This window comes from Piliocolobus tephrosceles, chromosome 13 (genome assembly GCF_002776525.5).
Source record: "Piliocolobus tephrosceles isolate RC106 chromosome 13, ASM277652v3, whole genome shotgun sequence".
In the NCBI taxonomy this organism is placed as follows: domain Eukaryota; kingdom Metazoa; phylum Chordata; class Mammalia; order Primates; family Cercopithecidae; genus Piliocolobus; species Piliocolobus tephrosceles.
In genome coordinates, this window is record NC_045446.1 from 16668149 (window position 1) to 16682715 (window position 14567).

The 14567-nt window shown below is 49.7% G+C and overlaps 1 protein-coding gene across 2 annotated transcripts in view; it reads right to left on the reverse strand.

The window, feature by feature from the left end:
* The window catches only part of PTPRJ (protein tyrosine phosphatase receptor type J), a 186902-nt gene extending 177910 nt beyond the window's left edge, over positions 1 to 8992 (reverse strand). Inside the window, exon 1 of one of the 2 annotated variants that reach the window (XM_023215616.3) lies at positions 8530 to 8992. In XM_023215616.3, the coding sequence (XP_023071384.1) occupies positions 8530 to 8967 (438 nt within the window). In that variant the 5' untranslated portion in view covers positions 8968 to 8992. The remainder of the gene's footprint in view (positions 1 to 8529) is intronic. The other variant, XM_023215615.3, reaches the window with a different exon arrangement.
* Positions 8993 to 14567: the final 5575 nt, after the last annotated feature.

The following is a 14567-nucleotide window of genomic DNA, read 5'->3' on the forward strand; positions in this document are numbered from 1 at the left end:
ATCTGTAATCCCAGCACTTTGGGAGGCCGAGGCGGGTGGATCACTTGAGGTCAGGAGTTTGAGACCAGCCTGGCCAACATGGTGAAACCCCGTCTCTACTAAAAATGCAAACATTAGCCGGGTGTGGTGACACGTACCTGTAATCCCAGCTACTCAGGGGGTTGAGGCAGAATTCCTTGAACCCGAGAGACAGAGGTTGCAGTGAGCCAAGATCGTGCCACCACACTCCAGCCTGGGAGACAGAGTAAGACTCCATCTCAAAAAAAAAAAAAATACAAAAACTAGCCAGTCATTTACAAGAATAAGGCATAGCTATAGGTACAGGCAGGAAATACTCTCCAAGACATCTGAATAAATTAAAATGCTATGTAGAGAACAATGCATATATAATGCTACCTTTAAAGTAACAAACAAAAGGTGAATACAGATATTTGTGTGTATCACCTAGAAATTTTCTTTTTTTTTTTTTTCCTGGAAAGAAACCAAGGATACCCACAGTGGTTCTCTTTGAAGAGGACCGGTAATTTTCTAACCTTATACAATTTCGGATTGGAGGATTTTTAACCTGGGCTTCATGGATTATTTTAAAGAGTCTATGAGGCTGGGCACAGTGGCTCACGCCTGTAATCCTAGCACTTTAGAAGGCCAAGGTAAGTGGATTGCTTGACCTCAGGAGGTCGAGACCTAGCCTGGGCAACATGGTGAAACCTCATTTCTACAAAAAATACGAAAATTAGCTGTGCCTGGTGGCTCATGCCTGTAGTCCCAGCTACTTGGAGGGCTGAGGTGGGAGGATCACTTGAGCCCAGGAGGCGGAGGCAACAGTGAGCCGAGACCCAAGATCACATCACTGCACTCCACACTGGGGTACAAACTGAGACCATGTCTCAAAAAACAAAAACCTCCTGAAACTGGATACATTATTGGAAGTATGTGCATTCCCTTCTGGGGAAGGATTCTTCCCTTTCACACACTCTCTACACTCTCTAAGCATCTTGTACCTCTTCTTTTTCCCTCAAGAAAGATTCAGAACCACTGTGTTATAGGCTCCATATTGATGTGAAGTTTGAATATTCACTCACTCGTTTACTCAGAAACCATGAGATAACACTGGGCTAGGCCCTGGCACAGGCATCCAGGAAAATATCACCCAACTCCTGACCTGGAGACGCAGGTCGTTTGTAACACAATAACGACATTGTCTGCCCAAGTTTCAGAAATGGCAACAGGGGACAGCTTCCCTCTAACAGGAAGAAGGAAAAGTGGAACTGAAAATTATTTGCATGTTTAAAATTAGACCTTCTGTGGGAGCTGACACTGCTTCGTTTTCAAAATGCCCCCCACCCCCCATCTGCTTACCCCCAGCCCTCATCCTGGCATTTACATGCCAGGGAAATTCTAAGACAATAGGATGACTGCAGCTATCACTAATAAGGAAGTAATAACAAACTTCCTACAGCCCCTATCCTCCGAGGGGTCACCAGTAAAGCCACTGGAAAACCAGCCATACAAGGTGGTAACAAAATTGCTCTGGGCTTCTCTGGTCTGAGATATTCACCACTTCCAGGGATCTCCACTTAGGGACTGGCTGTCCCTCGTATCACCATTCCTTCTCTGGCAAGTGGCAGCCCTTTCTCTGAAGGGGGCAGCAGGGATGTCGTTCACAGTCACATCCTACATCACAGCTGTGACTGGTTGGTTGGTGTGATCTGAGTTGTATTGCCCAGTGGCCAGTAAAAGCTGTGAAGACAAGCTCCTGTTCCCCACCACGGCCTCTGCTCAGTGCCTGTCCCCCAGACTTCAGCAACTGATCATCTTTACAATCTGGTCATAACCACATCATACTAACATAATTATTTACTCAATGTTTTTCTTTAGACCACCTTTTTATCATATTTAAACAAATTTATCATGATACCACATTTCACCTCATTCGAACTATAAAATCATGGACTTTTAGGGGGTCTTTCTTTAGTAAGACCCCCTAAAAGAAATCATTTTTTATTTCTTTTTGAGACAGGGTATCACTCTGTTGCCCGGGATGGAGTACAGTGGCACTATCAAGGTTCACTGCAGCTTCAACCTCCCAGGGCTCAAGCCATCCTCCCAAATCAGCCTCTCAAGTAGCTGGGATCACAGGTCCACACCACCATGCCCAGCTAATTTTTTTTATAGACAAGATCTCACTTTGTTGTCCAGGCTGGTCTCAAACTCCTGGGCTCACCTGATCCTCCCACCTCTGCCTTCCAAAGTTGAGATTACAGGAATAAGCCACCCTGCCCAGCCAATAATTCTTAACATTAGAAAAACAAAAGTATTGTGACTGAGCTCAGTTCATCTTGCACACACCCAGGGTTATTCCACACCACTCTGTGGAAAACACTTCATAAATATTTGTCATATGGGCCAGGCGTGGTGGCTCAGACTGTAATCCCAGCACTTCGGGAAGCCAAGGCAGGTGAATCGCCTGAGGTCAGGAAAAGACCAGCCTGGCCAATGTGGTGAAACCCCATCTCTACTAAAATACAAAAATTAGCCAGACATGATGGCGCGTGCGTGTAGTCCCAGCTACTCAGGAGACTGGGGCAGGAGAATTGCTTGAACCCGGGAGGTGGAGGTTACAGAGAGCGGAGATCGCGCCATGCACTCCAGCCTGAGCAACAGAGTGAGACTCTGTCTTAAAAAAAAATAAAAATAAAAAAAGTGATATGAACTAATGATCTGGGGCCTCATTTCTTCTCTCCAAGTAACAGCAGCAGCCACAACTAGCAGTTGGGCCTTGCTTTAGGTGTTACGTAGCAATTCCTCTTCTATCTCATTTGATCCTCTCAATCACCCAGTGAAGCAGGAAGTGTTAGTCCCATTTTCCAGATAAGGAAATGAGAAGTCACAGAGGTTAAGTGACTTGCTGAGTTTATGCAGCTACTAAGTGACTGAGAAAAGACCCAAACCCAAGTCTTTCCATCCCAGACCCCAATCTGTCTCCACAAAGGCAGACTTGCCTCGTAAACTGAGGCCCCAAAGAAATATAAACAGGAAAGAGGCACCTGGGTTCTCTGTGTTACAAATGGAGCAGATTATACAGGGTTTAGGACACAAAGAACCCAAAATAAAGGTAGCATGTCCTTGTAGTCCTGGCTACTTGGGAGGCTGAGGTGGGAGGATCAACTGAGCCCAAGAGTTCGAGTCCAGCCTGGGCAACACAGCAAGACTGTCTAAAAAATATCTGGGACAGGTGCAGTGGCTCAGGCCTGTAATCCCACTTTGGGAGGCCGAGATGGGCGGATCACCTGAGGTTGGGAGTTCAAGACCAGCCTGGCCAACATGGTGAAACCTCATCTCTACTAAAAATACAAAAATTAGCTGTGCATGGTGGTGCACATCTGTAATCCCAGCTACTCGGGAGGCTGAGGCAGGAGAATCACTTGAAATCAGGAGGTGAAAGTTGCAGTGAGCTGAGATCGCGCCACAGCACCCCAGACCAGGCAATAGAATAAGAGTTCGTCTCAATAAATACATAAATAAATAAATAAATAAATAAATACATGTCTGTCGCCTCCTCTCTTTTTTTTTTTTGAGACGGAGTCTCGCTCTGTTGCCCAGGCTGTAGTGCAGAGGCTGGATCTCAGCTCACTGCAAGCTCTGCCTCCCTGGTTTACGTCATTCTCCTGCCTCAGCCTCCCGAGTAGCTGGGACTACAGGCACCCACCACCTCGCCCGGCTTGTTTTTTGTATTTTTTAATAGAGACGGGTTTTCACCGTGTTAGCCAGGATGGTCTCGATCTCCTGACCTTGTGATCCGCCCATCCTGGCCTCCCAAAGTGCTGGGATTACAGGCTTGAGCCACCGCGCCCGGCCATCGCCTCATCTCTTAGCTGCACACAGAAAACCTTCTCCATGACTTTTTACAACACAGGACGGTAAACTGGGGCAATGGAGACATCAGCCCTGGCTCTGCCATGTAGTAGTAATGCATCTACAGTACATTATTTTTGTCTTTTTTTTAATTTCTCTGTGAAGATTCCAGAAGTATACAATTAAGTTCTGAACCTCAGTCTTCTCTCAGATAAAATAAAAATATGGCTGAGTGCAGTGGCTCATGCCTGTAATCCTAACACTTTGGGAAGCCGAGACAGGCAGATCACTTGAGTCCAGGAGTTCAAGACCAGTCTGGGCAACATAGCGAGACACCATCTCTATTAAAAAAAAAATTAGCCAGGAATGGTAGCACACGCCTTTAGTCCCAGCTTGAGAGGCTAAAACGAGAGAAGCCCTTGAGCCCAGGTCATTGGGGTTGCAGTGAGTTATGTATGCACCACTGCACTCCAGCCTGGGTGACAAAGCAAGACTCTGTCTCTTAAAAACAAAACTAGGCCAGGCGCGGTGGCTGACGATTGTAATCCCAGCACTTTCGGAGGCCGAGGTGGGTGGATCATGAGGTCAGGAGATCAAGACCATCCTGGCAAACATGTTGAAACCCTGTCTCTAATAAAAATCCAAAAATTAACTGGGCTTGGCGGCACATGCCTGTAATCCCAGCTACTTGGGAGGCTGAGGCAGGAGAGTCCCTGGAACCCGTAAGGCAGAGGTTGCAGTGAACTGAGATCACGCCACCATACTCCAGCCTGGCAACAGAGCTAGACTCCATCTCAAAAAAAAAAGCTGGGCACAGTGACTCATGTCTGTAATCCCAGCACTTTGGGAGGCCAAGGCAGGCAGATCACCTATGGTCAGGAGTTCAAGACCAGCCTGGCCAACATGGTGAAACCCCGTCTCTGCTAAAAATACAAAAAGTAGCCAGGTGTGGTGGCACATGCCTGTAATCCCAGCTACTCGGGAGACTGAGGGAAGAGAATCAACTGAACCCAGGAGGTGGAGGTTGTGGTGAGCCAAGACTACACCACTGCACCCAGCCTGGGTGACAGAGTGAGACTCCCTCTCAAACAAAAAAACAACAACAAAAAAAAAACAACAGCACCTACCTCTTGGTATTTCTGGAATGGCCAAATGAGATAATGCATTAAAACCCTTAGCACAGTGCCTGTCATGCATAATGTTACCTATTAATTATAATATCATCAGTGGCATTATATTAGAAGGGAAATACAGAGAAAATTGCCTCTTATCCTGCACTCAAAATAATTCCCTAGCCCAAGAAGTGAATGAACTAAGAAGCAATTACTGATGATCCTCTGGCTACACCCAGGCCTACGGCCGTTCAGCCACTCTGCCTCAGCCCCAACCCCAAGCAAAAATTACTTTTAGGAGCTAAATAACCCCTTTCCTGACCAAAATTGCTCATTCGGAAGCCAGGATCCTCACTGCTTAGGAAAGCTTGGGTATTCCACGGTTATCTTTATCCTGGGGCCGAACTTGAAGTCAGCTCAAAGTCACGGTCTAACCATAAACCAATTTGCTCTGTTTTCGTAAACTGTCTGCAAACAAAACATAATCATCTGGTTTTCCCGTTGTTCTGAAGCAAAACAAAAATATTTAAAGTCACTCATATGAGAATCTAACAAGCAGTTTAAAGAGGAGTCAAAACATATTTTGTATTCTGGATGGAACAGGTAGGGAATCAGGCTTAAGGATTAGCCATGACAGATAATAAACTCAGTTATTATTCACCAGGAAACAAGAAAGTGAAGATAAAACAAAACCAAAACACTACAAGACCAATAAAACAGCTATTAGTCACCAGCTTTTTTTTCATTTATTCTTTTAAAATCAGCCCAAATCAAGCTGATTTCTTAAAGAATCTGTCAGGATTAAATTTCTCAAGAGAAGGAAGCAGGAGGAAATCTGCTTTGTCACATTGCCTAAAACATACCCACAAACCAAAACTAGTGTGCAAAACTGCTATGAGAATGGGAGGAGTCAGACACTGCAACTAGCAAAGTCCTCATGTTGGAATCATCTCTGACCGTCCTTCCTGTCTTAGAAAAGGGGAATGAGATGCTAGTTCAAAAATTGCTTTTCTGGGCCTACTAAGTACTTAGCCTACCAGCATCTCAGCTTTCCAGCTTCCACACCCACCCTTATTAATATCCAAACAGAGCTGTGTCTTTTCCATGACTTGTCCATTTGTTTAACCTGGTATAGTTGATTCCATTTTATAACACACACACGAGCACATACACACACAATCCAGGCCTCAGAAAACCAGTCAGCTTTTAGGAAGGTAGTCACATACTCTTGTTTCCTAAACAAACTTCAGAAATATCTCAAATTTGATTCGACTTTGAAAAATTCCACTCACACCCACCGTTTTGAGAAGACACAGTGATATGTCCCTATCATTAAAAGTAAGATCAAAGTGAAAACACAGGAAAAAAAAAACAGCACTTTGAAAATACAAGGCCCAGGCAGGTGACTCAGGTTCCCATCCTGTCTTCTCCAATACTTTGCTGGGTGACTTCTGCCTGCTCCCTGTCTTCTCTGGACCTCAATATCCTCATCTAAGAGCTCTGAGGGGTTTCAGCTATCTTGAAAGTCTGGTCCAACTCAAAAATGCACTGATTCCCTGAAATATCCATTATCAAAATGAACTGCTGAATGTGGATTTTGAAGATGCTTCTTCCGAGAGCCTTTTAGATTTCTTATTTCATAAAGTATCCAAAAAAAAAAAGAAGATAGTCCTTTTGAGGTTCTACAGAACAAACCATACAGGAAGGAAATATTTAAATACAGGACAAGTGTAGAGTGGCAATACGCTAATGAAATACAAGGAAGGATTGAGCAAGCAATAAATTTACCCAAGAAACTTTTCGCTGATTGAAAGCACAGCTAGCAACCACTATGGCTGGAGCAAAACCAAAAAAAAATATATTTATAATTTAAAAATTTTTTTGCTGAAGCGAAAAAATAAATTACATATATATTTAAAAATAAATGAAGCTTTAGGTTTGGGGGTTTTCTGTTTTTTGTTTTTTGGGGTTTTTGTTTGTTTTAGCATAAACTTTGATACAAGAAATCTTCAAATGCAAGGCTTTTTTAACTTCAGACACTGCTTCCCTGAATTTCCTTGCATGGTCAGGGAGAAGACAGCCCCCCCCCACACACTGTACCTTAATAATGAGAATCCCATCTGGAAACCCTTAATATTTACAAAGCTCTTTTAGACATTGGCCAGTGGAAGCCCCTCAAACAATTCCATCGGGAAGGGGGTGCTACACCCATTCTACAGATGCTGTTAACTGAGGGTAGAGGAACCTGAAGAGGAAGTCCAGCCCTGCGGCCTGGACCTGGAGCCAGTCTCCTGACATCTACTCCAAGGTTCTCTGCAGGAGGTCACATTGCCTTCCGGCCACCAGGAAAGCCTGTGCAGAACCTGCTGAGGAAACTGCGAGGAGAGACCCTTGGATGCCGAGGGTCACGCAGCCCCTAGGCCCCAGCCCCTTTCTCCTACTGCCTGCTGGGCGGCATTGCTGCCCCAGGGAGATGCTTCTGCTCTCTCCTGTATTCGAGCTGGAGAAGTTTTCCCTGAAACCAGGTTCCATCCCCAGTCAATAACTCATTTCCTCAGAGATGGTGTCTGTATAAAACAAGCAAGATGGTCATTTGCAGAAACGCACAGCAGGGCAGCCCCAGGCCACTTCCCCTGCGGGTTCAAACCCCAATAGGCTCCAGAGGCTGAGAGAACGCGCCCGCTGGCTCAGCTCCCATGGCACAGGCTGGGTGCTCCGCTCTTTCACTTCTCTTCCTCAGTTCCCCATCTGTGAAATGGGAATGCCCCTCAGCTGCACTGCCTCACCCCCTATGGAAATGCCAGGAAGGGGAAAGGTCGGTCACCAAAACGCCAGGGACAGCATTATCCGAAAAGTGAAGCAAGAAAAGAGGGCGGGGGTGGGGTGGAGTGGGGACGGGGAGCCGGCGCCCACAAAGCACGAATTAAACACCCATGAAATCAAGCACGACGCCAAAAGGGCCGGCTACCTTGAGAAAAGCCAGCGTTCGGCCACCTTTTCCCCGGCCTGGGAACTTTCCCCAGAAACAGCGCCCTCGGCCCCGAGTCCCGTGCCTCGCCCAGGGCCCCACTGCCCAACGCCTGGCCCTGCCCTGGCGCCCCCGCCGCCCCTCGGGCCCCTGCAGGCCGGGTCAGAGGTCGGTCGGCAAAGGCTCGGCCAGGCCGCCCGGCACTGCGTCCCCAGACCTCCGCAAACACGCCCCCTCCGGCCGCCTCGGGCTGGCAAGCCGGGCCTGTGCCGGCCAGATGTGCCCAGCCGCGGGAAGAGCCGGGCCGGGGACGGCCTGGAACCCGCGCGGAGGCTTTCCCCGGGAGGCTCGGGCACCGCGGAACCCGGATCCCGCCTCCCTCTCCCTGATCCTGGACAGCCGGAAAAGGGCTCGGTCGCCTGCGTGCGAGGCCGGCCGGGGTCCCCGCAAGCCGCCTTCAACAGGGGGGATCCGAGGATCCGGACCCTCGCCCCCTTCCACGGAACCCCCAGGCAGGGTACACCCGGGCAGGTGCAGGTAATGCCAGTCCCGCCCCAGCCTCCTGCCCCCTGCCCGAGCCCAGCCGGCGCTTACCTGGCCCAGGCGCAGCAGCAGCAGCAGCAGCGGCAGCGCCCAGCGCAGCCCGGGCGAGCGCGGAGGCAGCCGCGCCTCCCGCGCCGCCGGCTTCATGCCCCGCGCGCCCTGGAACGTGCCCGGGACGCGCGAATCGGGCCCCGCCGTGCGCCCCAGCCGGGGCACCGTCGTCGCCGCCTCCTGCCGCCTCCTCCGCCTCCTCCTCCGCCAGCCGGTCCGCCTCGTCCCGGCTCCGCCTGCCCCGGGCTTCCCCGGGGACATGGCAGCGGCGGCGGCGGCCGCGGCCACACGCCGGAGCCTGGCGCGGCTGCCGCGGGGGGGCCGCGTCCCTGAGCGCGCAGGGGCTTCGCGGGGCGGAGCGAGCGACGCCCACCCCCAGCGCGCGGCTCCCCGGTCCCGGGTCCCGCGGCTGCTCCCGCTGCCTCCTCCGCGCGTCATGCGGCTGAGGCTGCAAGGCGCCGCGGCGAGCGCTCGGCCCCCTCCCTTCCCCTCCTCCTCTGAATATTCATCGCTTCCTCCCGCCCCGGCCGGCCCGGCGGCTGCGGAGCTCCGCAGCCCCTCGCCGCCGCCCGCCGCTGCTCCCGCCCCCTCCGAGCCGGCCGCGGCTTTCCTCCTGCGGGCAGAGGAAGCGCCCCCGCCTCGCCCGCCCCTCCGCCCAGCCCTCCCACATTCCTGGGACTTCAAGCCCGGGACCAGGCTCAGTGGCTCTAGCGCCTCGAGTCGGCACCGCTCAGGACGGGCTCCCCTTCTCTCACCCGGTCCACGGCGCCGGGTTCGGGTAGGCAGAGGTTGACCGAGACCCCTGCTGAGAGCGCAGCCAAGCCTGATTGTAGACAGCAGCCCGGCGAAGGCGTGCTTGACCTGTCCCTGGGTGGGCTTGGGGGTACGTGAACCCCGAAATTGTAGGAGGCACGCTGTACATTGTGTTCTGTCCCCCAGCCCCCAAGCGCCGGCCAGGGAGGCAAAGAGCCCAGTAGAAGCCAGTTCAGGGATTAGAACCCCAGCGGTGGCATATGGTGGACCAGGCTCTGCTGGCAGTACCAGCCCTGTGAACTCTGGAGACGCATTTCTCCTCTCTGGCCGCCCCCACACCCACCTGTTCTCCCGTGTGAAATAAAGATCGTACTAGGACCTGTGAAGAGAGAGGTCCACTGCACTCGCGATTAGACCAGACAGTGGTTAGTGAAGTCCTAAACACGTAGCCTGACACATCGTGGGACTCCACATATGTTAGCTCTTCTGGAAGCTTTCATCATGTTGTTAAAGAGGTCCATGAACTGACAGGAGTTAAAAATCACAGCACATATTACTCCTGTGCCCATGCACAGAGGAAGACACTGGGATCAGGGAGGCTAAGCCACTTGCCCAGGAGAAGCCGCGAGAGAAAGGGCCAAACCAGAGAGTGCTAAGGAGGAAGAGGTTAATTCTAACCAGGAAAGAGGTGACACCTGAGCTGGGCTTTGAAGGATGGGTTGAGTTTCACCAGGCCAGTAGAGGGGAGAAGTGTCTCAGGAGGTGGGGCTAACTTGGCAGAAACGAGGCAGCAGATGCTTCAAGCTTGGCCTTCGGAGAAACAGGAATGGGAGGCTGGGGGATTCAAACAGGGAGAGACTTCAAAGGCCAGGATAATGTGTCTAGGCTGGATTCTGTGTGCAGCAAGATGCAGACCACCAGGGCCTCAGGTTACCCCTTGGGCCTCAGGTTACCATCTACAAGATGGAAACACACATTCACGTACAGGGTCTAAGTGGCTCCCACCAGACGACACACCCAGAGAAGCACTAAGGATGAAGAAACTTGGCAGAGCCTCAAGATGGCTCACGCCTGTAATCCCAGCACTTTGGAAGGCCAAGGTGAGTGGACCACCTGAGCTCAGGAGTTCGAAACCAGCCTGAACAACAGAGTGAAACCCAGTTTCTACAAAAAATACAAAAATTAGCCGGGTGTGGTGGCACACAGCTGTAGACTAAGCTACCTGGGAGGCCGATGCAAGGATGGCTTGAACCTAGGCTGCAGTGAACCAAGATGGCGACATTGCACTCCAGCCTGGGGAATAAGGTGAGACCCTGTCTCAAAAAAAAAAAAAAAAAAAAAAGGCCGGGGGCGGTGGCTCAAGCCTTTAATCCCAGCACTTTGGGAGGCCGAGACGGATGGATCACGAGGTCAGGAGATCGAGACCATCCTGGCTAACATGGTGAAACCCCATCTCTACTAAAAAATACAAAAAACTAGCCGGTCGAGGTGGCGGGCTACTCGGGAGGCTAAGGCAGGAGAATGGCGTAAACCCGGGAGGTAGAGCTTGCAGTGAGCTGAGATCCGGCCACTGCACTCCAGCCTGGGGACTCCTCTGTAACCCCAGCACTTTAAGAGGCCAGGCAGGCAGCTCATTTGAAGTGAGTTCGAGACCAGCCTGGCCAGCATGGTGAAAACCCATCTCTACTAAAAATACAAAAATTAGCTGGGCGTGATGGTGCGCCTGTAATCTCAGCTATTTGGGAGGCTGAGGCAGGAGAATCGCTTGAACCCGGGAGGCAGAGGTTGCAGTGAGCCAAGATTGTGCCACTGCACTCCAGCCTGGGTGACAGAGTGAGATTCCATCTCAAAAAAAAAAAAAAAGAAACCTTACCTATGGGCTTACACACCTTGCCACCTTTCATTTAAACACTATGTAATTATCATAATTCACAAGGATTTTTGTTCCTCCGTTCCTCCTCCCCTCTTAAGGCAGAGACATAAAAAGTGTTCATGTCCATGATACCCAGAGGGAAGGAGAGCTTGATTTAAGATGCTACCAGGGGGCTGGGTGCAGTGGCTCACGCCTGTAATCCCAGCACTTTGGGAGGCCAAGGCGGGCGGATCACCTGAGGTCGGGAGTTCAAGACCAGCCTCACCAACATGGAGAAACCCTGTCTCTACTGAAAATACAAAATGAGCTGGGCGTGGTGGTGCATGCCTGTAATCCCAGCTACTTGGGAGACTGAGGCAGGAGAATCACTTGAACCCAGGAGGCAGAGGTTGCAGTGAGCAGAGATCGCGCCATTGCACTCCAGCCTGGGCCACAAGAGTTAAACTCCATCTCAAAAAAAAAAAGATGCTATTAGGTAGCCACGGATGATTGCCAATTATACAAAAGAAAATAAGAAGATGCTAGTAGGTCTGCAGGCTGCCTCAGATCCTCACAGACCCTACAGAGCCTACAAACCCTGAAGACTGGCCCAGGTCTCCACAGATTCATGACTTGGGTCAGCAAACAGCCCTGTGAACTCCTGCACGCCCTTCAGTTTTCTCCTGGGTAAAATGTATGCCCAGCTTAAGTATTGGTTGGAACTGGATTTTGCCACTGCACGGTGATGAAACAGAATAAACAGCCTTTGCAGGAAAGGGAGCGAAGACTGAATAATAAACTACCTCTTCAGCCATAAACAGATCACACTGGATTAATGACCTCTGAGAGAAATGAAATTAATCCTGGGTAGGTGTTACATCAACTCCTTGAGGACAGAGGTTGGGCCCTCCTCACCTTGGTAGCCCTGCAACGTCCGACTCAGTGCCTTGCCCGTAGCAGGAACTGAATATTTGTGCAGACGCATGGCCGCATAAATGTATCCAGGGGTACCATGATGTGAAAGTTCATTTTTCCATGAAGGTAAATCAGGGAATGATCATTCCCTTTGCAATGGATTTGAGACTATATTCCAGTCTATAGGTTTCTCCCTCAGATGTCACTTCGCCTAGAAATTCCAAGATGCCCCAGCATTGAGTTGGGTGCACTTCCTCCTCCATTCACCATAGCTCCCTGTGCTTAACCTTATCCAACCACAGTTTTGTAATTGCCTGTTTATTTGACCATCTTCCTCGCTGGATTCTAAGGCCCTTGAAGATGGGGCCTGCATCTTGTTTATCATTGTATCCCCAGCAAATAGCAGTCACTCAGATAATATTGATTTAAATTAAATAGCAAACTAAGGTATTACGTATATGCCTGTTCGCTCACGCACAAAACAAATTCCATCTGCAAACAGCTTTTCAGGAATAAATTCTACTATGCAAAGTTCAGGACACATTCACCTTGAGAATATACAATATTTGACCTTCTAATCATGTCTCCTTCAAACAAACCTAAAGCTTTCCTGAACAGAGGGCCAGATAAGTAGAGGACCAAAAGGCCAAACCAAGAACCTGGAGTGGAGGGTTCCTGGATGCAGTACAAAACTGCCTTATAGAAGCCCCCTATTGGCAGCTCACACCTGTAATCCCAGCACTTTGGGAGGCCAAGGTGGGCAGATCACAAGGTCAGGGGTTTGAGACCAGCCTGACCAACATGATGAAACCCCATCTCTACTAAAAAATACAAAAATTAGCCGGGGGTGGCGGCACACACCTGTAATCCCAGCCACTCAGGAGGCTGAGGTAGGAGAAACACTTGAACCCAGGAGGCAGAAGTTGCAGTGAGCCAAGATCATGCCATTGCACTCCAGTCTTGGCTACAGAGTGAGACTCTGTCTCAAAAATAAATAAATAAATAAAAAATACAGACCACTTATCAGGTACCCACTGGATGCCAGCACTCACCTAGGTACTTTACATCCATTATTTCTACTCCTTACAACAATGCTGTATAATAGGCATCATCATCAAATTTTTACAAATAAGGAAACTGAGTCTCGGGCTGACTTACTTACACAAGGTCACATAGTTTCAGACTGGCAAAAACCAGGATCTGAAACTATATCTTTCTTGCCACTATGCTATGATGTTCCTCCCCTTGACATTTGTAGACAAGTTAACATAAGTTGATCTGTGTGTTGGCTCTTATTTCTTATATTATTACTCTCTTGGGCCTCAGTTGCCCCAATTTTAGAATGGGAAGGGACGGAGTACAAGACTTTCTACTTCATCCCCCAAGAACAGAGAATAGGTGAGGCAACTATGCTTAACAACAAGTCCAGTGACCCACCAGGAGGCAGCTCTGCTGAGCACCAGCCTAGAACCAGGTCACCAGCCCCGCAGGGAGCTCATTCAGCCTGGCAACCCTTGGTGTATTTTAAAAGCCACCATGAGCAAAGCATTCTCCAAAGCCCTCCTAAGCGGAATGGAATGTGTCTTGGGAGTCTGATTAGCTAATGTTGCAGGCATGGCTGCCCTGAGACCTTCCTGCCTCACAGACTGAATTGAATCAGAATGGAAAGGAAGACTTTTAGAAAATTATTTAAAAAAAAAAAAAGTAGCACTTCATCTTTATAATAGTAACAGGATGTTTCCTGTGGACTAATAACTGGGCTGTGGTTAGAACTCCATGTTTGTCCACCAGACCTCAGTTCCTCTCTAAACACTGTCTTAGTCACCTGCCCGTGCACAGAGCTCGGGAGTGCCTTGGCAGTCCTGTTCTGGTTTCTCACTTCAAGCATTTGCAACATTAAGCATTTTCCCAATTCTTTTCTAGTGTGTGTGTCCGTGTGCATGTATGTGTGTGTATGTGTGTGTGTATGTTGAGATAAGAAACAAAGTTTGACTTCCGAAGAGATAGTTGCATGCCAAACCCCAAAAACCAGAGACTAGAATGCAACCCAGTCAGAACCCAAAAATCATATTTTAACCATAAATTTCCCCAGATTTTCAATGCAGGCGAATAAAAGCCTATAATGTCTGGGAGAGCAGAAACAGCTGTCAAGGGTCCCCACCCTGTCCCCATGTCAGATACCTGCAGTGATGAGCCCACTGGCCTCTGTGCCCCAGCCCACCTCCAGAGCTGTTAGGATCTGAGTCAAACCCCCAGTGCCTGCATGTCTGGCAGGACAGATCCAGGACTCAGGGTTTCAGGATACCTGAAAACACAGGGAGTGTGTGTGACAAGGAGAGTCGAGGCCTAGAGGACAAGGAGCTTTTGTCCAGGGCTTGAGAACAACTTCTGTACAAAGCCCAGAAGTGAGGTGGGCACAGTGGCTCACGCCTGTAATCCCAGCACTTTGGGAGGCTAAGACAGATGGATCACCTGAGGTCAGAAGTTTGAGACTAGCCTGGCCAACATGGTGAGACCC